Source organism: Hemitrygon akajei, chromosome 1 (genome assembly GCF_048418815.1).
Source record: "Hemitrygon akajei chromosome 1, sHemAka1.3, whole genome shotgun sequence".
NCBI lineage: Eukaryota > Metazoa > Chordata > Chondrichthyes > Myliobatiformes > Dasyatidae > Hemitrygon > Hemitrygon akajei.
Window position 1 is genome coordinate 77,347,826 of NC_133124.1, and position 15,760 is coordinate 77,363,585.

The 15,760-nt window shown below is 41.8% G+C and overlaps 1 protein-coding gene across 2 annotated transcripts in view; it reads left to right on the forward strand.

The window, feature by feature from the left end:
- Positions 1–14,520, forward strand: part of LOC140728012 (uncharacterized) — a 37,580-nt gene extending 23,060 nt beyond the window's left edge. The window contains exons 2-4 of one of the 2 annotated variants that reach the window (XM_073046106.1): positions 4,727–5,011; positions 10,220–10,366; positions 13,392–14,520. In XM_073046106.1, coding sequence (XP_072902207.1) covers positions 4,727–5,011; positions 10,220–10,366; positions 13,392–13,414 — 455 coding nt within the window. In that variant the 3' untranslated portion in view covers positions 13,415–14,520. The remainder of the gene's footprint in view (positions 1–4,726; positions 5,012–10,219; positions 10,367–13,391) is intronic. The other variant, XM_073046115.1, reaches the window with a different exon arrangement.
- Positions 14,521–15,760: the final 1,240 nt, after the last annotated feature.

Here is a 15,760-nt window from a genome sequence, read left to right on the forward strand (position 1 = left end):
CATCCTGTCTGAGGAGCATTGCATCGATAGTAACCTGTCGCTGAAACTGCTTCTCTGTCTCTGGATGGTGCTATGTAGAGGATGTTCAGAGTTTTCCATAATTGACCGTAGCCTACTCAGCGCCCTTCGCTCAGCTACCGATGTTAAACTCTCCAGTACTTTGCCCACGACAGAGCCCGCCTTCCTTACCAGCTTATTAAGATGTGAGGCATCCCTCTTCTTAATGCTTCCTCCCCAACACGCCACCACAAAGAAGAGGGCGCTCTCCACAACTGACCTATAGAACATCTTCAGCATCTCACTACAGACATTGAATGACGCCAACCTTCTAAGGAAGAACAGTCGATTCTGTGCCTTCCTGCACAAGGCATCTGTGTTGGCAGTCCAGTCTAGCTTCTCGTCTAACTGTACTCCCAGATACTTGTAGGTCTTAACCTGCTCCACACATTCTCCATTAATGATCACTGGCTCCATATGAGGCCTAGATCTCCTAAAGTCCACCACCATCTCCTTGGTCTTGGTGATATTGAGACACAGGTAGTTTGAGTTGCACCATATCACAAAGTCCTGTATCAGTTTCCTATACTCCTCCTCCTGTCCATTCCTGACACACCCCACTATGGCCGTGTCATCAGCGAACTTCTGCACATGGCAGGACTCCGAGTTATATTGGAAGTCTGATGTGTACAGGGTGAACAGGACCAGAGAGAGTACGTAACATAAACTAAAAACTAAAAGTGCTAAATCAAAGAGCATTTAGTTATAGTTATCACATAGAAGGGCTCCTTCCTCAGGCAGCTCGTTTTTCTCTTCTAAAAAATTATGAACAGTATTTTTCAGTTTCCACTCAGAACCTGTCCTCTGGAAATCCAGCACACCTCACAGTGAAGGACGATATCACCATATCCCAAATCTAACATTTCACAATATTCTCTGAATTCTCCTCTGTTTAATCCTCTTGCTCTAATTTTATTCACACATTTCACAACCAGTAACATAACATGCTGCAAATTTAAAGTTTTTCCACACAGTGATTCTTGGTGATGCAGTGCATATTTTAGTAGAGGACATATTCAGTGATATTTTAGTAGAGGACAACCTAAAAAGTTTTCAAGCAAAGTTGTAGTCCCAGCGGCTTTACCCATCATTGACGGCGCTCTGTCAGTACAAACACCGATGAGTTCACTAGAATCTAGCTGTAGATTTTCTAGGCATAATTTTACTTTGTCAAATATGTCTGTTCCTCTTGTTTTTCATGAAGCGACTCAAGACTGGTAAGTTCTTCAAAGACGCTAAAATTATCATCAATTCCTCTTTTAAAAATGCTTAACTGGGCTACAGCACATATGTCAGCAGATTCGTCCAAAGCCAAAGAAAAGAAAGTAGAAACATGGACAAGGTCTTTCAGTTGTTCAGATACATCACGAGAGAGTTCTTTGGTGCGTCTCATAACTGTTTGCTTTAACAAAGCAATTTCGTCTACTCTCCTTTCGATATTTTTATCACCAAGACATCTTGCAAATATTTGGAGACAAGGCTTCACAATTTCTTCTCCATCAGAGAAAGACTTCTGTTTTTTTGGCCAATGCTAAATAAAGCAATTTTGTAGGACGCTTCTGTCATCACCAAACTTTCACAACCTCTTTTAACAAATATATTTTGTCTTCTTTTGATTTCTTCCTTTTTCTTAATCACATTCTTTCTGTAACTTGGACCCAAGCACTAGCTTCAGTTTTCCTTCTATTTCAGTCTGATGCTGTGTTTTATAGTGTCTATTAAGATCATGTCTTCTATTATCTGAGAAAGTGTTTTCACAAACAATGCACAACGGTTTTCCTGACAGACCCGCTATAAATAAGAACTCATTTTCCCACTTTTCATTGAATTCACGCTTACTATCACTTTCTGCTTTACTTTTGCACTGTGATGGGTAACTGAATGTAAAAACAAGGCTTAATTTTCCAAAAAGTACAAAACTGCAAATGTTCACAAAGGACGAACAAAGCACAACTCCGTAGCGTACGAGTGTCAATTGTAAAATGACTGTCAAAAATCTGCAACGCATCACTGGTGCAGATGCCTGGCGCCCCAGGCTCAAACAACATGTATTGAACAGTTATGGAACGACTGCAGAACAAAAGTCCTTCTTTCCTAGTTTGACTCATTGAACATTTTTAAAAATTGAAAACAGATTAATCTGAAAGAAGATAACATTTGCCAAAAGATGTGCACGAAATAATAAAATCGCTAAAAATAATCGCTAAGTTTTAGATTTATTCTCAGTAAAACCCATCTCCAGCTCTAAGCTACTTGAATTCCTGTTATAGGTATTTTTTCTACAAATCGGTTTTTGGTTAATACTTTTTGCATGAGTAGGCTTACTTTTTTATTATTATCACTGGGGGCAATGCCCCACTTCTAATCAGCCAATGCACCACTTTTGGCACAAACGCCATAGGTTGGCCATCCCTGATTTAGATGGTGTTAGCGTGGGGAAAGTGCAGGTACAGCAGGCCCTTGTAGACCAGTCACTGAGTGAAGTGTTCAGGCACAGCAAGGAACTGGAAGGAAGATAATCTGAGAAAGGGAACAAGGGTGGTTTTCTGCACTTCTACAGAGTCTCAGTCAGACAAGAGTCAGGAGTTTTGTGTGCAGCTTTGGTCTCCTTATGCAAGGATGTTCTTGCTATGGACAGAATGCTGGAGGTTTACTAGATTCCTTCCCAGGATGGTAGGTTTACTAAATGAAGACAGATTGGAGAACAGCAGAATGAAAGAGGATCTTACAAAAAACCTCTCAAATTCTACCTGGACGCCGCACACGGAGGGTGCTTCTGTTGGCTGGAGAGTACAGTCCCAGGTCATAGGACAGGAGGGTAGTCCATTTAGGACCAAGGTCAGAAAAACTGTGTTCACCCAAATGCTGGTGAACCCATGGAGTTCTCTACCATGTGAAGAAGTGGAAGAGGCCATTAAATATATTCCAGGAGGTAAATATGTTTCTTAACATTAAAGGGATCAAGGAATTACGGGTAGAAAGTAGGAACAGGGTACCCAAGCAGATGATCTTCCATGATCGTTTTAAATAAGAAGCAGGCCCCAACTCTGATTTTTGCACCTTCACCACTTCTCTTTTGATTCCTCCCACTTTATCCACCCATCAGGAAGGGTTCAGAGCTTTCTAGAAAACAGACCCAACCTTTCCACCACCACGCTCCTCCATCTGACAGAACCTGTCCTTATCCACAACAACTTCTGCTTTGGCCCCTGCCACTTTCTTCACTGATAGTTCCCCAACACCACACTGTCCAATTTCACCTCCTACCAAAGATTCACAAACAAAACTGCCCTGGTGGGGGATGGTTTCTGCCTGCTCTCGCCCAACCCAACTCACCTTTTCATATCGACTCCATCTTGTCACCTCTGGTCTAGCCCTTTTCTACCTCCACCACTTCATCAACAACTTCCAATTCTCTGGCCCTGACTGCTTTGTTTTCTCCATAGGCATCAGCGTTGTTGGAGCTGCACTCATCCAGGCAGAGGAGGGAGGGAGCATCTTCTGGGACAGGTGTTGCAGAGCAGTCATTTGGCGAGTTGGAGACGATCGTGGGCAGCTATTTATGAGAACATTTGCAAACTCTGACACCAACTCCAGAACCTGTTCTGATAATTCAGATTGTCGTTGACACATTAATAGTGCAATGCTGGAGGAAATCATTGGGTTGATCAGCATCTGGGGGAAGAAAATAATTGTTTGGGTTTGAAACCCTGCTTCAGGACTATAGAGGGGAGATGGCTGATATAAACAGGAGGAGGGAAGACAGGAATCTGAGGAGATTGGTGGACAGGAGGGGTGTAAGATGATGACAGTTTGTGCCAGGAAGAGGAGGGGAGGGAAGTTGGGAGACTGTAGCAGCTGAATCATTGATGGAGTTAGATAGAGCGAAGGAAAATAAAGAGGAGAGGGTGATGAGGTGAGTTAGGGGGTGGAGGAGAATGTGAATCTTGGAGACAGAGACTGATGGGAGATAAGCAGGAATACAAAGAACCACCAGCGTTGAACTCTGATACATAAAGGAGGTGAGAATGGGAACTATTAAGGAAGAGGTGAATGGTAGATGGAACCAGAACCTGATCGTGGAGGGGGGAACCTTGGGTGAACTGTGTGTTTAGTGAGTGAATGGAACCAGGAGAGGGAGGGATCAAAGATGGATGATGGGTGATTGGGGGTGGGTGTGGTTGAGAGAAAGGGGGACAGAAATGGAAGAAGAGAGGCAGGGGAGAGAATGGGAGGGGAGGCAAAGGAGGAAGAAACTATAATTGAAAAACAATGTTAATACCTTGGCATTGTAGACTACCAAGGCGGAATACAAGGTGTTGTTCCTGTATTTTGTGTTGGGCCTCATCCTAGTAGCGGTGAAGGCTAAGAACAGACACTCTGGGGCGGGAAGAGGAGCTGAAATGGTTTGCAGCTGGGAGCTTGGGATGGCCACTATGGACTGAGAGTAGGTTCACTGCAAAAGTCATCCAGTCTGTGCTTGGTCTCAATGATGTAGAGGAAGCCACATTGAGAGCACCAAATACAGATTTAAGGAGGTGTTTGTCATGTTAAGTGTGCTGTATTGTTGTGTTAATGTTGAGAGCATATGATTAATGGAAATAGATTTACTGATCAAAAACATTTTGCCTCTCTTTTGATGGGATCCTCACTGGTGGAATAAACGCAGCTCCAGATGTAAATGGCCCTATAACTAATGAAGGGGAAACAGTTTCAGATCAGGCCCAACTATTGGAACCCAGGGCAGCCGACCCTGGTCCTGATGAGGTTGTCACCAATGAGCCAAGCCCTTCAGAAGATGGGGTGCGTTTAACCACAGATACCGAAGACAGCTCAGCTCGTGCAGAGGTGACTGCTGAAGAACGAGCGGCGTCAGCAGCTCCAGTGGAAGAGACTGCACTCTCTGATGCTGATGATATTGAAAAAGTTCTTCCTTCGGAGGACCGGATTGAAGGTAACATATCAGTTGTGATCTGAAACACTGACCCATATTCTGCAGTCAGTGACAACACTTGTAATTTTGTAATTGTCCTTGTAAAAGTGCCCACAAATGTTTCACATAAGACATATGAACAGAATTAGGCCATTCAGCCCATTGAGACTGCTCCACCATTTCATCATGGCTGAACCATTTTTCCTCTTAACCCCACTCCCCTGCCTTCTCCCTGTAACTTTTCATGCCCTGACTACTCAAGAACCCATCTACCTCGGCTTTAAATACACCCGATGAGCTGGCCTCCATAGCTATCTGTAGCAATGAATTCCACAGATTCACCACTTTTTAGCTTAGAAAATTCTTCCTCATCTCCATTCTAAATAGACGTATCTCCATTCTAATTCAGAGGCTATGCCCTCTGGTTCTCGACTCTCCCTTATAGGAAACATCCTCTCCGCATCCACTCCATCTAGGCTTTTCAACATTCTATTGGTTCCAATGAGATCACCCCCTCCATTATTCTAAATTCCAGTGAGTACGATAACCCTTTCATGCTTGTAATCATTTTTGTGAACTTCCTCTGAACACTGCTCACAATACTCCAAGCGAGGCCTAAGCAGTGCCTTATAAAGTCTCAGCATTACATTCTTGCTTTTATATTCTTGTCCTTTCAAAATAAATGCTAACATTGCATTTGCCTTCCTCACCACCAACTCAACCTGCAAGTTAACCTTTAGAGAAATTTGCATGAGGATTCCCAAGCCCTTCTGCACCTTGGATTTTTGAATTTTCTCCTCATTTAGAAAATAGTGTCTACCAATGTGTCTACCTTCTAACAAAATGCATGACCATACACTTCCTGACACTAGATTCCATCTGCCAGTTCTTTGCTCATTCTCCTCAGTCCTTCTGCAGCCTCCCTGTTTCCTCAACACTACCTGCCTTTCCACCTATCTTCATATTATCTGCAAACTTGGCCACAAAGCCATCAATTCTGTCAAATAAAGCTTTGACATATAATGTAAAAATAAGTGGTCCTAAAATTGACCCCTGCAGAATACCTCTAGTCACGAGCAGCCAACCAGAAAATGCTCTCTTTATTCCCAGTTATAGCCTCCTGCGAATCAGCAAATCCTCTATCTATGCTAATATCTTTCCTGTAATATCATTGGCTCTTAATCCTGTTCAGCAGCCTCAGGTACAACACCTTGTCAAAGGCCTTCTGAAAATCCAAGTACACAACATCTATCAATTCTCCTTTGTCCATCCTGGTTGTTAACAATCAACTCAAACATCTTCCCAACCACTGACTATAGACTAACCAGCCTATAATTTCCTTTCTTCTACTGCCCTCCCTTCTTGAAGAGTGGAGTGACTTTGGCAATTTTCCAGTCCTCCGGAATCATGTCAGAATCTAGTGATTCTTGAAAGAAGTGCCTCCACGATCTCTTCAGCTGTCTCTCTCAGAACGTTAGTGTGTAGTTCATCTGGGCCCAGGTGACTTATCGACTTTCAGTTTACCAAGCGGCTTCTCCCTAGTAATAGTAACTGTACTCACTTCTACCCCCTGACTCTCTTGAACTTCTGTCATACCGCTAATATCTTCCACAGTGAAGACTGATGCAAAACACTAATTCAGTTTGTCCGCCATTTCCTTGTCCACCATTACTACAGCATCATTTTCCAGCTGTCCAATATCTACCCTCGCCTCTCTTTTATACTTTATATACCTGAAGAAACTTTTGGTATTCCATTTAATATTATTGGCTAGCTTACCTTTGTATTCCATCTTTTCCATCTTTATGATTTTTTTAGTTGCCTTCTGTTGGTTTTTAAAAACATCCCAATCCTCTAACTTCCCACTAAATTTTGCTATATTATATGACTTCTCTTTGGCTTTTATGTTGTCTTTGACTTCCCTCATCAGCCACAGTTGTGCCATCCTGCCTTTAGACTATTACTTCATTGTGATGTATCTAAACTGCACCTTCTGAATTGTCCCAGAAACTCCAGCCATTACTGTTCTGCCATCATCCCTGTTAGAATTCCCTGCCAATCAACTTTGGCCAGCTCTTCTCTCATGCCTCTGTAATACTCCTTGCTTCACTGTAATAGTATACATTTTACTTTAGCTTCTCCCTCTCAAACTGCAGGGTGAATTCTATCAAATTATGATTACTGCCTCCCAAGGGTTCCTATACTTTAAGCTCCCTAAGCAAATCCGGTTCATCACACAACACCCAATCTAGAATAGCATTTCCGCTAGTAGGCTCAACGACAAGCTGCTCTAAAAAGCCATTTCATGGGCATTCTACAAATTCTCTCTTGGGATCCAGCAACAAACTGATTTTCCCTATCTTCCTGCATATTGAAATCATAACATTGCCCTTATTATGTGCCTTTTCTAAATCTCGTTGTAATTTGTAGCCCACATTCTGGCTACTGTTCAGAGGATTGTATATAACTCCCATCAGGGTCTTTTTACCTTGTAATTTCTTATTTCTACCCTCAAGGATTCTAAATCTTCTGATCCTATATCACCTCTTTCTCAGGATTTGATTTCTTTTATTTTTACCAACAGAGCCATGCTAACCCCTCTGCCTACCTGCCTGACCTTTCCATACAACGTGTATCCTTGGATGTTTAGCTCCCAACTATAATCTTCTTTCAGTCACGACTCAGTGATGCCCACAATGTCATACTCACCAATCTCTAACTGTGCTATAAGATCATCTACCTTATTCCACATATTGTGTGCATTCAGATATAACACCTTCATTCAATACCTTTTTTGATCTTGTCCCCATGTTACACTTAAACTCACCCCACTGACTGCAATTTTCCTCTATCATATGCTGTCCTTCCCAATAGTCTCACTACACACTGCATCTACTTGTATAGCAAATAACCCATCGCTCCAGTTCCCATTCCCCTGCCAAATTATTTTAAACCATTCCCAACAGCTCTAGAAAACCTGCCCACAGGATATTGGTCCTGCTTGGGTTCAGGTGTAATCTGTTTTTATTGTACAAGTCATACCTTCCCCAGAAGAGATCCCAATGATCTAGAATACTGAATCCCAGCCCCTGCACCAGTTCCTCAGGCATGCATTCATCTGCCAAATGATTCCATCTTACCCTCACTAATATGTGGTACAGACAGCAACCCAGAGATTACTACCCCGGAGGTCCTGTTTTTCAGCTTTCTACCAACTCTTTAAATTCTCTCTTCAGGACTTCCTCCCTTTTCCTACCCATGTCATTGGTGCCAATATATACCAAGACTTCTGTCTGCTCGCCTCCCCCCTTTAGAATGCCACGGACCCAATCAGAGACATCTCTGACCCTGGCAGCTGCGAGGCAACGCAACATCTGGGTGTCACTTGCAAGTAAACAGAATCTCGAGTCCACTCCTCTAATTATGGAATCCCCTATCACCGCTGCAGTCCTCTTCGCTCCCACACCTTCCCTTTTGAGCCACAATGCCAGGCTCAATGGCAGCAACACAGTTGCTGCAGTTCCACCCGGTGGTCATTCCCCCTCAACAATATCAAAAGTGATATACAGGAACAGGAATGACCACAGGGTACTCTTGCACTGGCTGCCCATTTCCTTTCCCTCTCCTGACAGTCACCTGGTTACCTGCCTCTTGCAACTTAAGAGTGACTACCTCCCTGTAGCTCCTATCTATTGCCTCTTCATTTTCCCAAATGAGCTAAAGGTCTGTCTCTGTGACATAGACTTCCCCGAATTCCAACACTGATTCCTGTCTAGCATTAATTCTAAGACTGGAATACCTTGTACTCCACCCCACCTGGATGAATCTAGATCCAACAATATTCAAAACACTTGACACTATACAGAACAAAGCAGCCTGTTTGATTGACACCTCATCTATCACTCAAGACATTCATCCCCTCCACCACCAGCACAGTGACTGCAGTGAATGCCATGTGCAAAATGCATTGGTTATTCACCTACACTACTCAACTACCATCCCCAAGATTGCCATAAAAGCAGAAAATGTTGTAAAGGTTCAAGCAGGTCAGGCAGTGTATGTGGAAAGAGATAAAACATAAATTAGTTTATTTAGTAGCAGAATTGGGTTGGGGTTGGATGGGCAGGACAAAAAGAGTATATGTGTATTAGGATGAGGTTGGGATTGGCTGTGGGAATATGTAGAGATTGATGGGGTTAAAGTCAACAGATAGTTATAGATCAAAGAATTGGACTAGATTAGAGCAGCACTCACAAAATGCTGGAGTAACTAAGCAGATCAGGCAGTATCTATGAAAGGAATAAACAGTTAATGTTTCAGGCTGAGACCCTTCATCGGGACTGGACTGGAAGGGGCAAAGAAGTCAGAATAAGAATATGGGGGGAAGGGGGTTGGAGTACAAGCTGTCAGGTGATAGGTGAGACCAGGTGAAGGGGAAGGTTGGTGGGTAGAGGAGGGGGGATGAAATGAGAAGCTGGGAGGTGATTGGTGGAAGAGGTTAAGGGCCGAAGAGGGGGGAATCTGACAGGACAGTAGATTATGGGAGAAAGGAAAGGAGGAGGGGTACCAGGGGAAGATGATGGGCAGGTGAGGAGAAGAGAAGGGAATAGAGGGGAGCCAGAATGGGATGAAAAAAGAGAGAAGAGGGCAGGGGGATAAGTTAGAGAAATCAAAGTTCATACTGTGAGGTTGAAGACTACCCAGACGGATAAGAGGTTTTGCTCTTCCAACCTGAGAGTGGCCTCATTGTAGCAGTAGAATTAGATTAGATTATTTGTCATATACTTCATGGTGGAATGAAATTGAAATGAAGTCCATAGAGTAAACGGTATACATGGTAATAATAAATACAAGCGCCGAACAACAGAAATGGTACGAAGATTGCAGTGCAATCTGAAATAATGCAGAACTCAACCCCTAAGTGACATAGTGGTGTAAGTGACAATAGTGGTATCAGGATGTGCCAGTGGAAGGAGCTAAATTGAGTCAATATCACAGATGGTTGGCTTAAGAACCAGACAGTTCTGCTGCAGCCAAAGAATGTGAATTACCTAAAGTTGTTGAAGTTGATATTGAGTCTGCAACGTGCCCAGACAGAAGAGGCATTATTCCTCAAGCGTACATTGGATTGCACTGAAATAATGCAGGAGGAAGACTCAGTATCAAATCATACAACTTCCAGTAACTCATTTTCAGATTTACTCACTTATGTTGTTCTCATCCGGGTAGGTAACTTGACTCAGATTTCATGGTTTCCATGTCCAGGTGAGACGGGAGAGAAAATGGAGTGCAAGACAGCCATCAAAGCCAATGATGAAAAGGAAAATGAACTGGAGACCTCAGAAGACCTATTGCCTCCTGAGCCGATAGAACCAAGTATGTTAGGAATAAAGTTGTTTATTAAATGTGCAAATCCCTCACCAGACTAAACAGGCTGAGCAATAGGTTAACAAGGAGAAACCATCTTATTGCCCATCTTGAATTTCTTATAGTCTTGAGGCCCCTGAACCAAAACCTTCATCCAACTGTGCCCATAGCTGCTATTTGCAGCATCTCCAACCTAACACTCCTACAAGATTACAGAATCACAGATGCAAGCTGGTAACTAGATAACCATGGCCCAAGATATATCCACTAAACTCCCTTGGTAGTTTCCAGCACTGTAAACATGCTTTCCACTGTGAGACTGGATTAAATAACAAGTCTTTGTTACCCATTAACAAGTAAAGTAAATTTTCAGAACCTGAGTTGAGCTAGAGAGCATGTGCTAATAAGGAGAGGCTGGTATTGATAATGGTATTGGTTTATTTTTGACACATGTACTGTACAAAGATACAGTGAACAGCTTGTCTTGCATACTGTTTATACAGATCAAATAATTACACAGTGCATTAAACTAGTAAAACAAAATTGATGTAGAAAAGCAATTGAAAAGTGCAAGATCATAACAGGGTAGATTGTGAGGCTAGGAGTCCATCATATCGTAAACTGGACAAACTTGGGCTGTTTTCTCTGGAACATTGGAGGCTGAGGAGAATCTTGTGTTACGTATCCCGTAACTGGATCACTTACCAGCAAAGATAGAGAGGTCCGCTGAAGTCTGATGGTACCATTTTTAAACGTTTTTATTTATAAAGGGGCACAAAAGTAAGGTTAATACAAACATTCAGATAACATATGTCGTCAATACTCAATCTAAAGTGCAGGGATAGTACTAATCAATAAGAAATAAGCTCTATCGTTGTCTAGGGGATAATATATTGTCCATTGGAAATATAAAAGTCATTCAGAAGTCTGCAGGCTTCAGCCTTTTGGGAACCACTGGGTTTCCTGTGTTGGAGAGAGAGAGAGATTGTTGAGAAAAGGAACACTTGCCCGGGTCTTTACGAAGCAAAGCCGTGGAATCAGGGGAGCAGGCTTCCCTGTTGTTAGTTAAAAGCGGTTTTCCGTGATTCCAGCCACAGACTCCAGATTCGGAATCTAACGCACGTGGCTTCCTTCAGAATGGCTTCCCGCTACGACGGGATCGCTATCGTGTCTCCTTGGTGCGTCTTAAGGGGTCGTCCCCCCCAGACCCTCCTTTATACTTCCTCACGGGATCGCAGGTGTCAATCAGGTTGCAGGTGTCAATCTCTCTCTCAACCAGCCCACTTTGCCCGAGGGCTTTACACGTGGTCTTCATGAGACAATAGTCAATGTCGCCTTATTCTGCATCCCGGTGGAACGCGGTATTCAGCACGTCTCTCTCTTTCCCATTTCCTGTGTCTATTCAGCACGTCTCTCTCTTCTCTTGGGTCATTGACCCCCCCCCTTCACTAGGGCTCTTGCGATTCTCACAAAGGAGGGGGCTGGGATCATAACACTTGATAGAAGTTTATAAAATAATGAGAGACAGAGAGTATAGGCAATCAGAATCTTTTTCTCAGGATCAAAATGGGAAATTCTAAAGGAAAACATTGACTATTTATTCCTCTCCATAGATGGTACTTGACCTGCTGAATTCCTCCAGTATTTTGTGTGTATTACTCCAGATTTTCAGCATCTACTGAATCTCTAGGTTTCTGAAATACTAGAGGACATGCACAACCTGCAAAGGGGAAAGTTTAAAGGAGATATGTGGGACAATTTTAAAAAGATTTTATTTGTTTATTTTACACAGAGAGCGTTAGGTGCTTGGAATTTGCCTCCAGGGGTAGTGGAGGAAGCAAATACGATAGTGGCATTAAAGAAGTTTTTAGATGTTGGAGGGATATGGATTGTGTGCTGGCAGAAGAAATTCAGTTTAATTTGGCATCATGTTTGGCACAGATATGGTGCTCCAAAAAGTCTGTTCCTGAGCTGCTCTCTGTCCTATGTTCAGAAATAAGTAAATTAAATTTCGAGAATCAATTTTGGTAAAAATCCATACAAGGCTATTCAAGTATTAGTATTTTCAAACAGCTTTACTCCTCAGATATCTGCTTCCATGCTGACTTCCAAGTAAATCTCAGCATTATCCAATGCCATTTGATAGAGTTCACAGGTGATGTGCAAACATGCCTCATATCAGAAGGTTTCTAGTTGAATTCTTGTACAATGTGAAGTAAACCAGAAATGGCTGATACCAAGCTTCACTCTAATAGAAACACAGAAACATAGAAAATAGGTGCAGGAGTAGGCCATTTGGCCCTTCGAGCCTGCACCACCATTCAGTATGATCATGGCTGATCATCCAACTCAGAACCCTGTACCTGCTTTCTCTCCATACCCCCTGATCCCTTTAGCCACAAGGGCCATATCTAACTTCCTCTTAAATATAGCCAATGAACCGGCCTCAACTGTTTCCTGTGGCAGAGGAATAGTAAAATAGTAAAACAAAAATAGTAAACAAATATCCAAGTGCAAAATACTGAAATAAACAGTGCTATGTGATCTAACTACTAATAAATAAAATGTGATAGAATACTTCTAATATTACAGTTTATGGTTGTGGAGAGGGTGTTTCCCTTACTAGGAGAATCTAAAAAGAGAGCTCAGCCTCAGATAAATGGATACCTATTTAGAACTGAGATGAGGAGGAATTTCTTTGGCCATAGAATGCTGGCTGAAGAAATTCCAGTTACGATTCAGCCAGAATCTGTGGAATTTGTTGCCAAGGCTGGATATGGAGGCCAAGATATTAGGTATATTTAAAGCAGAGTTTGTCAGGTTGTAGACTAATAATTGGGTTAAGGGCCACAGGGAAACAGTGGGAATGGGATTGAGAAAAAGAAATCCACTGTAATTGAATGGCAGAGCAATTGGCCTAATTCAGCTCCTATATCTATCGTCTTAAATTAATCAATTTGTTTTTATTTTGCTATTGTCTATGTTGTGTAGATATCCAAAGTAATACCTACTTTCAATATTTTCTTTCTTTTAGTAACAAAAAATAAAGAAGATTAAACCTTTGCTTGCTACAATTTTGAGAAGCTCTCCCATTAATATTCTCCTCTCACCTGGAACTTCAAATCTTGCAATCACTCTCCTTGAGAGATTTTAAGAGTCAGTATCAGCCATCCTGCCGAAGAAAGAGGAAGCTGCTTTTTTACTCAACTTTTGATCTGGTGTTTCTACACATATTTGCCAAGCTATAGCCAACCAATACATTCAGCTGGATAACTCGGTGTGTTATTGATCTGCTTAGACAATACAGTCACATCACTGTACAGGTGAGAGGCAGGGACAGTTTTTTCCTCTGCAGCTGGTACTTTTCACTCTACAATCACCATGAAGTCAACAAAATCTCCACACGTGCCGATCTTTCTAATATGCGACTGGAATATCACAACTTAAAAACAAAATTGCTCTTAAATTTATTCAGAAGAAAACCAGCAAACTAAACAAAAGAAAAAAATTGAGACAAAACGGCATTGAATAGTCAACTTGTAATTAAAAAGAGGTGATTGTAACAATCTGGTCATATTGTGTAACCTCAACTGCTGCAGTACAGAAAGTAAATCATCATTTTATAAAGGCATTCCTTGTTTTGTAACACTAATATTACAGAAGGCTTCATAGTATGAATTATTCTGCTGGAGAATGGACTTTGAGAGCTCCACCAGGTTGCTTGCAGTACTGGGTACTGTGGCTTGGCTAAGATGGCTTGATTAGGTTTTCCACCAAAATGGTTATTTTAATGTTCAATGCTGCATTATGTAGATAAAAAATATAAATCATTTCATGATTGGTCACATATGTAAAATGTTTGTATGAAATTTGTTCTAACAGATCAAATATAATTTTTAATAAGATATTTTTGTTTTGCAAAGATACTATGAATTTGGTGTACGGACTAGGCTAGGTAGATGGATTTTTAAGAAGCAGAAGAGCCCAGAACCAGCTGAAACAAGTAGCAGCCTGGAAATGCTTCCTGATCTCTGCATATTGTTATGTTGAGAAGGGAGATGATGCATCACAAGAGCTATATACTTCCTGAAAATGACCTGTATTTTGATTTGCTTAGGTGTCTAAGTTGAAGGATGTGAAATATATAACAGCTTTCAAAAATACCACAAGTCTTCATGTGGCTTATTCTTAACTTGCATTTCCATTATGATCACACTTCACATGGTTTCCCAAAGAAATAGCAATTGCAGTTACTGTGCAGAGCAAGGCAAAACTTAATGACCACATCAGGTCGAGATCTCTAGTTCTAATTCTGGCCCAATCTCTGGTTTAAGACCTCGACCTAGTTTTATTTTTCAATTTCTCGCTTGATCCAGGATTAAGTAAACCAAGCAACACACAGTCTGCTGGAGGAACTCAGGGGGTTGAGCAGCATCAGTGGGAGGAAAGAAACTGTTGACATTTCTTGCCAAAACCCTGCACCACCAATATTTTCATCAGGACATTCTCCCCCCAAAACTGCACTACCCACTCAGTTCCTTCAGCAGATTGTGCGTTGCTACAGATTACAGCACCTGCAGCTTGTGTTTTTTAAAAAAAATGGAACCAAGTTTAATTGACATTCAACCATACATGAATACCCATGAACGCAATCATACGCAACAGCATTACTCTGAGGCCAAGATGCACAACACAGTACCAACAATAACACACAGCATAATGAACATATAAGATGGCAAAGTTACTCAATAAATCCACAATAGAATAATAACCTTAATAGAATCAATGAAAGATTGTACCAACTGTGCAAGTACAAAAAGAATCAATAATAATAAATAAGCAATAAATATCAATAACATGAGCTGAAAAGTCACTGAAAGCAAGTCCATAGATTGTGAGAACATTTCAATGGGACAACTGGAGTGAAGTTATCCCCTTTGGTTCAAGAGCTTTATGGTTGAGAGGTAATAACTGCTCCTGAACCTGGTGGCGTAGGTCCTGAGGCTCTTGTGTCTTATCCTACTGTTTGTAGGATTTTTCATTTAAGAGCATTGGTATTTCTATAACCAGGCTGTGATGCACTCAGTCAATATACAGTCCACTACACATCTATAGAAGTTTCTCAAAGTTTTAGATGTCATGTCAAATCTACACAAAGTCCTAAAGTAGTAGAGGCACTGCCATGCATTCTTTGTAATTGCATTTATGTCCTGGGCTCAGACAGGTCCTCCGAAATGACAACACCAAAGAATTTAAAGTTGCTGACCCTCTCTACCTCTGATCCTCCAATGAGGACTGGCTCATGAACCTCTGGTTTCCTCCTCCTGAAATCAGTAATCAACTCCTTGGTCTTGTTGACATTGAGTGAGAGGCTGTTATGACACCACTCGGACAGATTTGTCA